Source organism: Rhinichthys klamathensis, unplaced genomic scaffold (genome assembly GCF_029890125.1).
Source record: "Rhinichthys klamathensis goyatoka isolate OS25496 unplaced genomic scaffold, OSU_Roscu_1.1 h1tg000263l_1, whole genome shotgun sequence".
Taxonomy (NCBI): Eukaryota; Metazoa; Chordata; class Actinopteri; order Cypriniformes; family Leuciscidae; genus Rhinichthys; species Rhinichthys klamathensis.
Window position 1 is genome coordinate 239,686 of NW_026606784.1, and position 15,186 is coordinate 254,871.

Genomic DNA, 15,186 nt, shown 5'->3' on the forward strand with positions numbered 1-15,186 from the left:
GAGAAACGATACCGTTGGAATCACTTTCAGAACGTTTTTTTTTCCAGCTGATGAAGGATAAATCATTATCCAATCGGAATCCATAATTCTTTAAAGAGCTCGAGCATTTAAAGCAAAACACAACAAAACTGTAGCAGTTTAGAATAAACAGAACGATAGTGAACACTGGTGTGGACGCTAAAATAGTTCCCTTTCAAGACGATTCACTTGGGAATGCCTCAATCTCTGTATGGCTAAACTCAATTTTCTCACAATACTGAAGCCTGATTGGATCACATCTGTGCACTTGCACAGACAAATGGCCTTTCAGCCCACCAGAAGGTGGGGCTGACTGCCTATTTAAGTCTAACAAAACGGCCATTTGGTCAGATGTCGCTCGGACGAGCTCACAGAGTGCGCCGCTTGCCTGGGACGCGCCCCCGCCGTGAGACCAGCTGCTCGCACTGCGAGAATGAGAACGCCGCTGACAACTCAACAGCTGAGAATGGCGCTTCTCCCCTACGACTATCATGTCTATCAAGCTTTTTTCAATCTAAAAGAGCATATTTTCACCGACGTTTGTTTCAAAATGCCACACGCCCATGCCAAGCCGGTCAAAGACGGATGCTGTCACTCTCACTTTCTCTAAAGAAAGCAGCTCCGTCCCTCATTCTCCACTGTTCTCTCCCTCTCAGAAGAGGAATAAACAATGGAGTCGCAGGACTGAGTGGATGGGACTAAGTGAGCTCACGCCGTTCAACATACCCGTGTGCCTCACTCTCCCTGCAGCGAGGGGATACCCCGATGCTTTCCACCCCGCGAAGACCAACGCCTTTATCTTTTACAAGCGTTTTGGTCTGTTTTAAGGGTGCCAAAGGGGAATATGTGCCAATGACATTGGCAGCTTTAAATACAGAAGTGTGATCAGACTCCATGCAGGACTCCACCCCCTACCACCTAAGGAGCCAGGCGATGTTAAGGCCTGGCCTGAACTTGTCATAAACCAGGTTTGTTGTGGTCGGCACTGGAAGTGCCCGCCTTTAGCAGCTTCAACGAATGGTTCCTGCAGCCGGGGCGCCATTAGCAAGCCCCCCGTCCAGAAACCTAACCAATTCGTACATGATCCCCTATGTGGCCACCGCTCACTGTTCTGCTTCACTGTTGTTGGCGGCAGGCGAAGCAGAAGAGCAGTCTGTCGCAATCCTACTCTGAATGATGAATGATGGCAATCCTCGACTTGAGATTTCTGGACCACATTCTGTTGAGATGATAACTTTGAAACAAGTCCTCTCTTACAGATCTGCTCAGGGGATTGTTTTTTTATCAGGGGATCTGAAGGACACATACATTCATATCCAGATAGCTCCCCATCACAGACCGCTCTTAAAATTCGCGCTTGAGGGGGTGGCTTACCAATAATATACAGTCCTACCATTTGGACTGTCTCTTGCTTCACGCACCTTTACAAAATGCGTGGATGCAGCTCTCTCCCCACTGAGACAGAGGGGAGTTCGCGTCCTGGATTACCTCGATGATTGGCTGCTCTTAGCCCAATCAAAAGAGGAACTGTGTGCGCACAGGTCTCTGCTCTTCAGCCATCTAAAAAGTCTTTCCAGTACTTGAAATGCAGGCTTGGATCTCGCCGGATCACTCCCTGAAAATTTAGCAGTTAGCAACGGCATTCAGAATGGGAGCACCCTCCCCTTAAAGACATTTTAGAAGCTACTGGGCGTCATGGCAGCAGTCTCCTCAGTGGTTGTCAGTTCAAAGCTAGACTAAAAACACATCTCTTTGACCTAGCATACACATAATACATTATAGACTTCTATAATTCAATGTTAGGCTGCATAGATTAGGTCAGCCGGAACTGGGAACACTTCTCTTAAATCCAGATGTACTCGTTACATCATAAGAAGAATGGCATCTACGCTAATATTAGTGTCTTTGTTTATCCCGAGGTTTTCCCGCAGCCTGCCGGATCCAGGCCGTATCCAGATATGACGAAGGAGATAAAGCGTTGTGAATTTCGGTTCGCCTACCCCGAAGTGATAAAATAAAACCAAATTCTGTATCAAAATTTATAGGCAAGACAAGTAGTTTGTTTAGGCTGGGTTGTATGGAATTACAAACCTGCGCACATAATTTCAAAAGCACATAACTATAGAATCAATTCTGAATGTGCATGTGAACGCCGTCAGCGTTAATCACAGGTTCGCGTTTAAAAGTCTGATCATTTCGACGGAGGTGAATCAATCAAAATTAACTTTAGCTTGAAATAACATTATTCAAGAACCGCTATAAAGCCAAAACAATCTCTGTTACCTTAAATTATATGTTTATCTCTGTAAAGCTGCTTTGAAACAAGCCATTGTTAAAAGCGCTATATAAATGAAGATGACTTGACTTGACTTGGTTCCCTTGGGCCTGCTACACATGCAGTCTCTGCAACACTGGTTGAAGGCGCACGTCCCACCTTGAGCTTGGTGCGAGAGCCGTATTATTCTCAGGGTGAGCCGCGGGTGTACCGGAGCCGTGGCCCCCTGGAAATCGCCCCATCTATGTCGGAGGGCCGTGGAACTGGGCTCAGTTTCAAGAAGGAAGGTAGTCATGACAGACACCCCCAAGACGGGTTAAGGTGCACTGTGCGACGGCGGACACATCAACTGCCTGCAAATTATGTGCTCCTGGCTTTCAAGGAATTTTAGCAGGAGCTCAGGCGCACCATGTCCTGGTCCGGCTGGACAACAGGACAGTGGTAGCCTATATAAATCACTAGGGCGGTCTCAAGTCCCATCCACTGAACAGACTGGCACGCTGCTTCCTCCTGTGGGCACAGGACAGCCTCTGGTCAATATGAGCTTTACATGTGCCAGGCTCCATGCACACAGGAGCAGTCCCAGAAACGGACCGCCCCGAGGGTAATGGAGACTCCACCCCCTGATGGTCCGAATGATTCTGAGCATTTTCAGCCAGGCAGAAGTGAATATCTTCGCGTAGGAAGAGAACACCCACAGCCTGATATTCTTTTCTTAGGAGAAAGGAGGCATTGGCCCACAGGTGGCCTCCTCTGTGCCTTTATGCCTTCCCTCCAGTAGCACTGCTCCCTCAGGTCATCAGCTGAATCAGGGAGGACAGATGCTCAGTCTTACTCGTGGCATCGCTCTTGCAGAACCAGCCGTGGTTCCCAGGAAATGGTCCAGTTGCTATCTGCAGCACCTCGGCCAAACCCTCTGAGAAGGGACCTCTTTTCCCAATGGAAAGTGTCCATCTGGCATCCCCAACCCAAGTTGTGGAGCCTCCACCTATGGCCTCTCGCCAGGAGCCTTCAAGCCTCCCCCGGAGGGTCTTGAACATGATCTCTGAGCTTAGGGTACCTTCTACCAGGCGCCCTTATATGCAGAAGTGGGCTATATTTTCCCGGCTGGTGCGCAACTCGACTTATAGAGTCCCGCTTCCATTCTCTCTTTTCTTCTGGAGCTGTTGGACGGCTGATGCACTCCGTCCACGCTAAAAGTATACACAGCAGCTATCGCGGCGTACAATGCCATGCTGGCCAGTCGATTGGGAAACATGACCTGATGATCAGATTTCTCAGAGGGGCCAGGAGGCTAAACCCGCCTTGACCCAACACGGTCTTTTCCTGGGACCTGTCCATTGTCCTGAGTGCACTCCATTTGAGCCACTCATGATGACAGCCGACCTTTCCGCCTCTCTCTCGCTAAAGACCGCTCTCCTGGTGGCTCTGGCATCGGTCAAGCGAATTGCTGACCTGCAGACTCTCTCAGTGGACATTTCTGCCTTGAGTTTGGGCCTAACGACAGCAAAGTGGTCCTTAAACCCACGGCCTTTAAGGCATAAGTTATCTCACTCTCTGCTGAGGCTTCACAGGACGGCCTCCGTTCGGCACTGGTAGCACGGCCCTTTCCCCAAACGCGTCAGAGACTGATGCAATGCGAAGTGAACAGCATTGAAGGGGAAAGCTACTAATGTAAGATACGGGAACGAGCATTGCATTTGCTGTGCTACTGCACATATGCAGATTAAATAGGCAGTCGGCCCCGCCCCTTCTGGCAAGGGCACAGACGTGAACCAATCAGGCTTCAGTATTTGGAGAAAACGGAGTTTCCCCATACGCGTCAGAGACACAATGCTAATTCCTGTACTGTATCTCAGGGAACCGAGGTTATGTTAGTAACCGGAGCGTTATCGTTATAGTTTTATTTATAGTTATCGTTCTTGGTGTGAACAGGCCTCAAGCTGAAGCTTGTTACAGCAGGATGGATTCTGATTGGCTGTCAATGTTTTTATCGTTCATCAGCTCGATAAAATCATTCTGAAAGTGATTCCAGCTATATTGTTTCTCTGTGCCATTAGCGTTATAGTTGTGGTGTGGACTCTGCCTTTTTTTCCTAAAATATAATAATTATTTTCTAAAATATAATAATAATAATAAACTTTTGGGGTCTCTCGCAAAAGTTTTGCGTTTCCCTATAAACTTTGCACAAAACACAAAGTTTCTCGCGGAATGCAAAAGGTTTTTGAGAGAGAACGCAAAAGTTTTGACCAATAATCTTTCCTCCCATCTCCTTCACCATGTCCCTTTACGGCTCCGTATCTTCCACATTGAAAAGGGTTGCCAAATTTTATGAAACACTTGACTTTTATTTCTTAACCAGTATGTTATTTTTCTTAAAGGTACACTGTTGTTAACCTCAGATAACCAAAAACTGATAGGGACCACAAAATCAGATTTCCACTTCTTGGCAATTTTTAGCTAAATTTCTGTGAGTTTTATGGTGTGTCCTTGCCAAAGATCAGAATTTGTGTAATTACCCAGTAGACATATTTATGGATCCATTGGGAAATTGACTCCATGGATGTCAGAGATAATGTTACACACTTGTTTACACCACATCTAAATAAATCCAATGGTGGTTCCCCATAAGTTCAGAATGCAACTCTTTAAATATGGAAATGAAACGTGGATGTGCTCCAAGTGTTATAAATCGGTGTCTATTAACACTGTTAATATTGTGAGTGATATAGACGCATGGTCATCCACTAATGAGGGGCCACGGGGGACATATTTGTTACACTTTCCATCATCAGTGTCACCATGGTTCCTCTCTGTTGTTGCTTGGCAACCGTTTCATCCTGCAATTGAAGCAAACATCAAAGCCGAGACTTAAAATCATCCAATTACACAATGGGGTGATTTCAGTTGAAATAATATGCGATAGCCTCTCATTATTCCATTTAATTATCACAATGAATCTATATCTTCATCAACAGTAATCATTTTAGGACGCTTCTTCAAATATCCTTGAAAAATTCACCCTTTCAAAATGTACCATGGTAACCATAGTTTCTGATAATCTATAGGAGTTTGGGATGAGCTGTAACTCGAGGTTTAACCACTTACAGGGGTGGAATAATGTAATCGTACAACGAACACCCTCCTGATGTGGCAGCAGAACTTATAAGTCTCTGTTTTCGTATAAAGGTTTACAGGAGAATAATAATAATTTAGAGGTATGGAAATAAACTGTCATGTGTGGTTTATTCATTTGACTTGTGATCATGTTAATTAATGTTAAATGATTGGTATAATCTGAATCAGCAGGTTCTCTTGTTTAATTTGATATATAACAACAGCACAAGCACACACACACACACACACACACACACACACACACACACACACACACACACACACACACACACACACACACACACACACACACACACACACACACACACACACAAACACACACACACACATACACACACACACACAAGCACACGCAAACACACACACACACACACACACACACACACACGTCTGATCAGTTGAAAGCCTATTTTTGTGTATTTTTAAATTTGAGTATTTTTAAATTTTTCTAATTGTATTTAGTTTAAAATTAAAATTATGTTAAAATGAAATGGGTAGTGAGGGATGGTTTAACTATTATATTATATTATATTAGGCTATATTATATTATATTATTATTTTATATTATGTTTAATTATATTAATTAATTATATTATGTTATATTATATTAATTATTAATTTATTATATTATATTATAAAGAGGCCACACAAGTCTGAGATTGTTCTCGTTGTGTCCGGTAGGTGGCGGTATGTCTTTTGTTAAGCATCAACAGACAGCAATACAGAAGAAGACGAGGAAGTGCTTTATTTACATACTTTTGTTGTCATCTAAGAACTTCGGTTGTTGTTGTTTTATCATTATTTAAAGCTTTTATCGCGCCAGGACCCGCTGTCAGTGTTGAGAGAGGTGTGTGTTCTCCAGTGGACGCGAGCGGACAGCATTAATGGCCGAGGGCAGCAGCGGTAACCCGGGCAGCGCTCCTCCCGGAGACCCGCAGCTCATCGCGCTCATAGTGGAGCACCTGAAGAACAGAGGCCTGTTCGACGAGTTCAGGAGAGACTGTCTGGCAGACGTGGACACGAAGGTGATGTGAATGGACGTACATTTGAACAGTCGTGGCCATGTCTCAAAAGCTGGTTATCTGCCGTCATAGACAGCATTTCTGTGCGTCATCTGCGCTTTTCTACTCTCGAACATGCCCATAAAGTGTCAAGAAATGATTTCCACTGTCCATTTAGGCAGATTTTAGGTTTTGAAACAATATCTGTCTGTCTGTCTCTTTGTATGTCACATATCCCTCTATCTATCTATCTATCTATCTATCTATCTATCTATCTATCTATCTATCTATCTATCTATCTATCTATCTATCTATCTATCTATCTATCTATCTTTATGTCATCTATCTGTCTTTGTGTGTTTATCTATCTATCTATCTATCTCTATCTATCTATCTATCTATCTATCAGTCTGTCTGTCTGTCTATCTGTCTTTATGTGTCATCTATCTATCATCTGTCTGTCTGTATATCTGTCTTTGTGTGTCATCTATCGGTCTGTCTGTCTGTATGTTATGATATCTATCTGTCTGTCTGTCTCCATATATTCAGTATCCATCTCATTTAAACTGACATGAATTCATATTTCTTTCCAGCCAGCTTATCAAAATCTGCGACAGAAGGTGGACAACTTTGTGTCCACTCATCTCAGCACTCAAGAATGGAATCCGTCCATCAACAAGAACCAGGCGAGGAATGGCTTGAGACAAAGCGTAGTCCAGTATGTATCAACTCTTTTATTATTTTTGTTCATTTTATTGTATTGTGCAATGCTGTCCTGTAAGTCTGAAGTTTTGTTTTAATGCATTGCATTATATACACTATGTACACGTGTTTAAAGTTGTGAGTAATTTTACTTTTTCAATAAACGCCACAAGGCCTGTTAAAATAGGATACCTTTTTTGCGTCAGTGTGATGTTTTAAAAATGTCATGTTAAAGGTGTAATGTCTAATGCATTACACAAGATTTATTAAATAAAATATAATTTTCCTTTGTATTTTTATTGAAAGCATTTGATTATTCTCACAGGTCGGGGATGTTGGAATCAGGGGTGGACCGAATCATCACTCAGGTGGTGGACCCTAAGCTGAACCATACCTTCAGGCCACACATCGAGGACGCCATTCATGATTTTCTATCTGCAGAGACGAGAGAAGAGGGTGCATCGATTTCAGCCCTCGATGCTGAACAACAGGAAATGACCAGCAACACCGCAGCCAAAACACAATGAGGTAAGATACATTTATGCTAAGAAATGTTGCAACATAATTATCACCAAAAAATGACTTAATCTATACACTGATGAGCCAAAACATTATGAGCAGTCACAGGTGAAGCGATTATCGTTGATCATTTCCTATCAAGGCCACATATTAGGGTCTGGATAGATTCGATGGCAAGCAAACAGTCAGTTCTTGTATCAACGTGTTGGATGCAGGAGAAATGGGCAGGAATAAAGATCTAAACGACTTATCGAGGGCCAGATTGTTATGGCAAGGCGACTGGGTCAGTGTATCTCTGAAAACGCGAGGCTTGTGGGTTTCTCCGGGTCAGCAGTGCTGAGGATTTACCAACAAACCGGCGAGAGGGTGTCGGGCGCTCGAGGCTCATCGCTGCACGAGGGAACGAACACCATCCCGTCAGGTCTGAGCCAACAGAAGATCTACTGTGGCACAAGTCACACGAAAGTTCAATGATGGTTATGGGAGGAATGTGTCACGACTCTGCGTAGCTGTAGACCGATCAGAGTGTCTGTGAGGACCAGATGCCATTGATAACTGCTGTCCACCATCGAAAGCGAGCAGCAGAACTGGACCTTGGAGCAGCGGAAGAAGGTTGTCTGGTCCGATGAGTCCTGTTTTCTTTTACATCCCGTGGACGGCCGTGTACGTGTGCAGCGTTTATCTGAGGAAGTGATTCACCAGGATCCACTGTGGGACGAGGACAAGCCGGTGGAGAGACTGATGATGCTCTGAGAAATGTCCTCCTGGGAAACCCTGGGTCCGGCCATCCGTGTGGACACAAATTTGACACGTGCCACACTGTTCACCTCTTCATGACAATGGTGTTCCCTGGTGGAAGTGTCTCTTTCAGCCGGAGAATCACACTGCACACATTGATCAGGAAAGGTTTGAGGTACATGATGAAGAGTTCAAGGTGTTGTCCTGGCCTCCATTCTCCAGATCTCCATCCAGTTGAGCATCTGTGGGATGTGCTTTACCAACAAGTTCGATCCACAGCGCTCCTCCTCACAACCTACAGGACTTGGAAGGATCTGCTGCTGATGTCTTGGTGCCAGAGACCACAGGACGCCTTCAGGGCTCTTGTAGAGTTCATGCCTGGAGCTAGAGTTGTCAAAAAGTACAGACTTTGACTTCGTTTACCAAATTTTAACTGATAGACGCATGCTTTCAAACGCTCCCGTCCCGTGTGTATTTGTGTAAGCGCTCGGTGAAGAGCGTCATTGATGTATATTTACAACATGTTTTTGAAGCGTGGATCATTGTAGCCAATCACAGACATGTGTGATGAGCGCGCGAGTACAATGGCCAATCAGAGGTGTTTACGATTCTGCTCAACAGCGCTCAAAGCGTCACATTGTTTGAATTTCAGTACCAACTTGGAACCGAAGTCGGTACTTTTTGGCAACTCTACCTGGAGGATCAACAGCATGTCATGGTTGTAATGTTTTGACTCATCGGTGTAAAGTTACCTTGAGAAATAAGTAGCTTCTATCATGTCATATATTAGTGGAATAAAAAAAAATGTATTGGTGCACCCTTAATATTGAGTTTTTTGTGGCAAAGGGCAATATGTATGTAATTACAATGTAATACTTGGTGTTTTTCCAGGTACAAGAATACATTTTTGCTATTTCACATGGAGATCACCAAAAGTTGTCCTTCCGTGACTGGCTACAGCGGACGAACATTTGCTGAGCACCGGAACTTTTTGAATTCAAGTGGTTAGATTGGGTTGTTTTGCACAATGTGTGTGTGTGTGTGTGTTTAGCATGTTCCATAAAAGCAAGTTGTTAAGCCCATGCTGTCTGGTTTAGTTTAATGAAATTACATCTTCAGCGCTAAAGAACAACTGAAGCTTATTTGTCCAAATTAAAATAAATGTTTTTGAAAAAACATGGATTAAAAAAGTACATCGAACTGAAGCCAGACGCAAATGATCCTTTTTACACAGCTGGATTTGTGAAATTCTTCTCTTTTTGTTCTTGCTATATTCCAATGGGACTCATAGCATTGTTTGTTTCTACAATAAATGTAACTTTTTAAGAAAAGCCAAGTTGGTTGCATCATTTGTGGTATTGTAAAACCTCTGAATCATTGCAAGAGGTTACGGTTTGTTGTGGGAAACATGCTACATAATGACATGGTCCTGGACTCCTTTTAGCAATGGCATTTTTGACAGGAGGTCTTCACCAGCGTTTTTTATGATTCCATCTGGACATTAACTAGAGCGAATAACCTCAAGAGTTCACCATGTTCTGTACCATGCAGAGTGCAGACACAGTGTTACATGATTGAAACCATTTGAGGCTAAAAGCTTGTCCACCCCGAGACTGCATTTGAATCTCCGGCGTCCTCATGGCATGAAATTCCAGAGAAGAGCTTTTTGGTAATGGAAGAGCCTCTGGAGGGGTGTCATGTCCCGGCTTCGGACAAAGGTCGGCCGTTCCAGCTTGTTTCTGTCTCTCAGCACGTCAGCGCTGAGAATGTGCTGTGCAGTCAGATGCTCGGTCGGACTGCTAAAGAGCTGCGGTCACGTGTCTTGTCGTCGCAGTGAAGCTCTTTGGATCTAAATTTTGCAGCTGAACTTATTCAGATTTTCTTAAAAGGAATGAGAGTGCATTGGTGCCCGTTCTCTTTTCTGGTCTGTTTAAAGGGGTGGTTGATTATGATTTCACTTTTCTAACTTTAGTTAGTGTTTAATGTTGCTGTTTGAGCATAAACAACATCTGCAAGGTTACGACGCTCAAAGTTCAGAGCAAAGGAAGACATTTTCTTTTAAAGAAATCGTTTTTTAAGGACTACAACAAACGGCTGGTAGGGACCACACAAGCTACTTCCCGGGTTAGTGACATCACTAACCCTAACATTTAAATAAACCCCGCCCCCAAAACGCGATTTATACATTATCATGATAGAATATGCTAATCAATGACTAGAAGATAACTACACATAAATTCATCAACTAACCATTCAGAAATGTCCTGTTGCTTCTATTTGTTGTCACTTCGGCCCTGTCCCAATACCCGCACTTGCGCCCTTGTGCCCCTCAATGCGCGTTCTCGCTAAGGGGTGCAAGACCGTAGGGTGTCCCGATCCTCTAATAGTGTTCTTCAGGGGTGATCATAAGGGCACTTAATGCACCCCTTTCGCAAGTGCGCATCAGACCTCACTTTGCTGTGGGATATTACCCAGAATCCTTGTAGTGTTGTGACGTTTCGAACAGCTAACCAATGGGGGAGAATGGTTGCTATGGTGCTGTTCGGGAGCGGAAACTCCGAAGATAAAGGAAACCGGTATGGTGAAGTGTTTTTCAAGGCCGCGAAATTTTAAAATATTAGTGTTATCGTGTCACGAAATGTAGTTTTAAGAGTTTTTCAGTCGAGAATATAGTTGTTTAAAGCTCAAATCTGTGGTTTGTTTATAAAGATAGCGCCTATTTAAAATTTTGATCTGACTTTTTCGGAGTTCCAGGGATCAGCGGGCGCACAGCGCTCATGTACCCCGCCTGGAACAGCCTTACCTCGGCTAGTCATTCTGACGTTTCCCGCGGGCTCTGTGTCTAGTGGTTAAACATGAGCTATAAATCGGCTTGTGTATATCTAACAGGCGATCTTTGGTCTCATTAATCTATGATTTGTTCCCTGGCAAATCGTTTTGGCTGAGGGCAAAGTGAAGTTTCATAACTTTATATATTTATGCTATTTAACTGTAACGTTAGCCTGTTGACTTATGTTTGACTGAATCTTTTAACTTGCTTTATTTCTTGACTTATATAGCTTCTTATACTTTTTAGGCTACTTATAATTTAATAATGGCTATTATTGATCAATAAAACTGAAATTTAACAAAAAGAGACAGGGTTGTGTCATTTTATTTCATATAGCCTATGTAAGACTTTTAATATAGCCTTAGCCTATATATAATATATCACCAACACGTCATGTATTTTTTCATGTATGGGATGGGAAGAATTTCATATATCAATTTCCATAATAACATAATTAAAATTGCATTTCGAATTGCTGTGAATACGGTAAGGCAGTTTAAGCTCAGGTAAACCCCAATCACAATTTATCTTAGCCAAAAACTGTTTTAATATTAATAACATTAACAGAAAGGTTGGTAGCTAAGAGTAAAAAAAGATATTATTTTCTTCATTCAAAGGATTGTGTCATGTTACAGCTATTATAAGCAGCACACACACATTAGCCAAATGAATGGTGTTTGCTCTCCTGATCACAACAGAAGTGGCGTGTGCAAAACTGTCCCAATTCTGCTCTTCACAGCTTTGGGCCCTTGCGCACTTACTCCGCTAAGTGCACTTTCAACAAGTGTCCACTTCCAGGAAGGCCTTAGGGCTCAAGCGAGAATTGGGACTGGGCCTTCTTCTTGAGTCTCTCTATCTTTGTCTGACTCCGGTTTGAACATAAACAGTGCGAGGTAAAAGGACACGAGCTCTTGTAGCTCCGCCCCCTGTGCCGGGAGCAGCAGCTCATTTGCATTTAAAGGGACACACACACAAAAACGGTGCGTTTTTGCTCACCGTCAAAAAGTAATATTTTAACATGCTAGTTAAAAATATCTGTGGGGTAATTTGAGCTAAAACTTCACACACACTCTGGGGACATCAGAGACTTATTTTACATCTTGTGAAAAGGGCATTATACCACCCCTTTAAAGGTGACATTATGCCCATTTTCACAAGATGTAATATAAATCTACGGTGTCCTCAGAATGTGTCTGTGAAATTTCAGATCATTTATTATAGCTTGTCAAATTTGCCCCTTTTTGGGTGTGAGCAAAAATGCGCCGTTTTTAAGAATTTGCAACTTTTAGACTGCATTGTTTCTGAATATTTATGTAGTAGTTGTGGAGTTACATTGGTTCATCTCATCGACTTGCCTGTACCGTCAGAGAAAGGCTTAAAGGGGTCATATAATGCCATTTTCATACAAGTTAATTTGATTCTTAGACTTTAGGGTCTAAATTAAAAGTTTGTAATATACTTTAATTAAGAATTCTCATTAGTATTGTAAAAAAACACTAATTTTACCTGGTCAAAAACAGCTCTGTTTTCAGCACGCCGTTTCAGTGTATATGCCTTTAAATGATAATGAGCTTCGCTGACTCCGCCCCTCTGTTCTGCGGGCGTTTAGACACAACGCACGTGGAGTGTTGCCTTGACAACAGTTGAGGGTATATTTTGGAGAGAGAATGAGTCTCTGAGGACACATCTGTGCAACCGTATCAGTTTGAACCGGAGTCGGACCCGGAACAAGATGACGGCCCCGAAGAAGTTCGACAATTAAGGCTCGAACAGGACGTTTCTGAATGGTTGGTTTACACAATGTCACTTTGATCTATCTTACTGGCAGGGTAACGTTAGAATACCTTAGTGAGATGTACTAACGCTATGTTTACTGATGTAACGTTATACATACTCAGTTTGTAATAACACAATAACCATAACGCGTTGTTCATTATAAACATGGGATTATGAATTATATTGAGAACATCGTACATAGAAAACATGCCGTAATGTACCCTGAGTGTAAACCTTAGACGCATTCATCGTGAAGCGTGCAAGCGATTTGCAAAGATTAATATAAAAGGTTAATAAAATTTTACACTCACTTCTTCTGGAGGTGCATCAGGGACATGAGTAGTTGCTACAGATTCTTTTTTCATGAGCAGCTTCTTAGCAAAACCAGCTCATACTGACCCTCCTCGTTTATAAAGCAGTCTGCTGAGAAATGATTCGCGCAAACATGAAAGCATTGACGTTTATCGTGGGGAATATTCCCTTCGAAAACAAAACTCAGCCACTGCGTCTTCAGCGGGTCGGATTTAGGAACATTAAAATGACTGCTGTGTTCGTTATTACACCCAAGAACAGAACACCACAATCACTTAGACGCCATTCTGCTCCAGCGTATCAAGCCGCGTTTCCATTACCCTTCAAATTGCGCAAATTGAAATTGCGAATTGAAATTACGCTCAATGGAAACACGTCAATTTCGCAAAAAAGTTTTTACGCTCGCATGAGGAGGTTTTTCAGGCAATTCGTAAAAAGGAATATTTCGGAAAACTGCAATGGAAACAGTTGTTGCGAATTTACAGTCACCTGACTTAGAAGACGCGGTCTGTTTGGGGTCCGTGGTATACGCAAATAATAATAGGCTAATAATTATCATCCTTATTATAACATTTATTAGGCTACATATTTAGAAGATGCTTTTATCCAAAAAAAAGGAACAAAGCAATTCGTCAAATGTCATTCATAATGGTTAGACAATAATAATACAGGGCTAAGATTATCACAAATAAACACAAGATTTTGACGCATATCCAAGTGTTTGTGGGAGTGTGGAGCGCGCGCTGCAGGCAGGGAGACGCGGGCGCAAACACTTGCGTTTTCCTATCAACAGTGAAAGCAACTTAAAATACTCTATAATTTCTGGTCATACAGAAAATAATAATACATCATTCGCAACTATGCTTTTATTTGTGTAAACTCACAATAACAAGAAAACGTTGTGCTTTTGTAAAATAAAATAAAACAATCATGCGCGCTTTCATGATCTCCATGAACTGTAGCGCGAGAACTGAAACAAAGTAGGGGAGACCGGGGACAGTTGCAACACTTTTTGAATTTGGCTCTGTTACTCAGAGATGGTTTGGATTAGACAAACCAATTGTTTATACAATAATCTTACATCTGTCTGTTAATAGTCTAAACCATTTAAAGATAATTACAGAATCTACATTTTTCACAATTTGCATTTGAATGTAAGGAGTCAGATGTTGCAACTGACCCCGGGCCCGGGGATAGTTGCAACATTGTTTGGGGATGGTTGCAACATGTTACAAATACAATATATTACAATATATGTCAGTGTTAGAAAAATGATTATTATCAAAAATGTAAGTTATTATAATGTTACAGTGTTATTTATTCATCAGCTTTGATTAGATGACAATTATAGATTTGTCTAGATGACTAGGCCTTATGTGCAGATGTCAAATATTCAAACTGATATAAAAAACAGTAGGCTTTTAGTGACATAGGAAGAATGGAACAATTTGTGAGGCAATTAACTTTTATTTAGCCTATTGTCATGTAAAACATTTTTTTTAAACTTTTATATTATCATTTTTGTGGTCTGTTTATTTATTTATGCATTGTACGGGGACAGTTGCAACAGTTGTTGCAACCATCCCCGTTCCTGTCAGTTCAATAAAACCTCATGTGCTAGCTAAACAAGGCTACCTTGATACATGCTAACCATACTAGCTTAAAGTTAACATATCACTCATTTAAACTCAGGAAAAAAAATACTTTCATATCTCAAAAATAGTTTTTCGTCAATAAATCCTGGAGCAGCTCAGAAATCTCCTCGATATTTTCTCTGGAAGGCGGGGCATCCAGCTGAGCATGTGCAGTGTGAGTGTCATCACTCTAGCTTGTTTCTGATTGGAGAAAAATTACATGTTGCAACCATCCCCTGTTGA

General features: G+C 42.2%; 1 protein-coding gene across 1 annotated transcript in view; it reads left to right on the plus strand.

Annotated features, from left to right (window-relative positions):
• Positions 1-6,108: 6,108 nt before the first annotated feature.
• LOC130101956 (uncharacterized) overlaps positions 6,109-15,186 on the plus strand; it is a 47,812-nt gene continuing 38,734 nt past the window's right edge. The window contains exons 1-3 of the mRNA XM_056267838.1: positions 6,109-6,456; positions 7,026-7,150; positions 7,460-7,658. Coding sequence (XP_056123813.1) covers positions 6,316-6,456; positions 7,026-7,150; positions 7,460-7,658 — 465 coding nt within the window. The 5' untranslated portion in view covers positions 6,109-6,315. The remainder of the gene's footprint in view (positions 6,457-7,025; positions 7,151-7,459; positions 7,659-15,186) is intronic.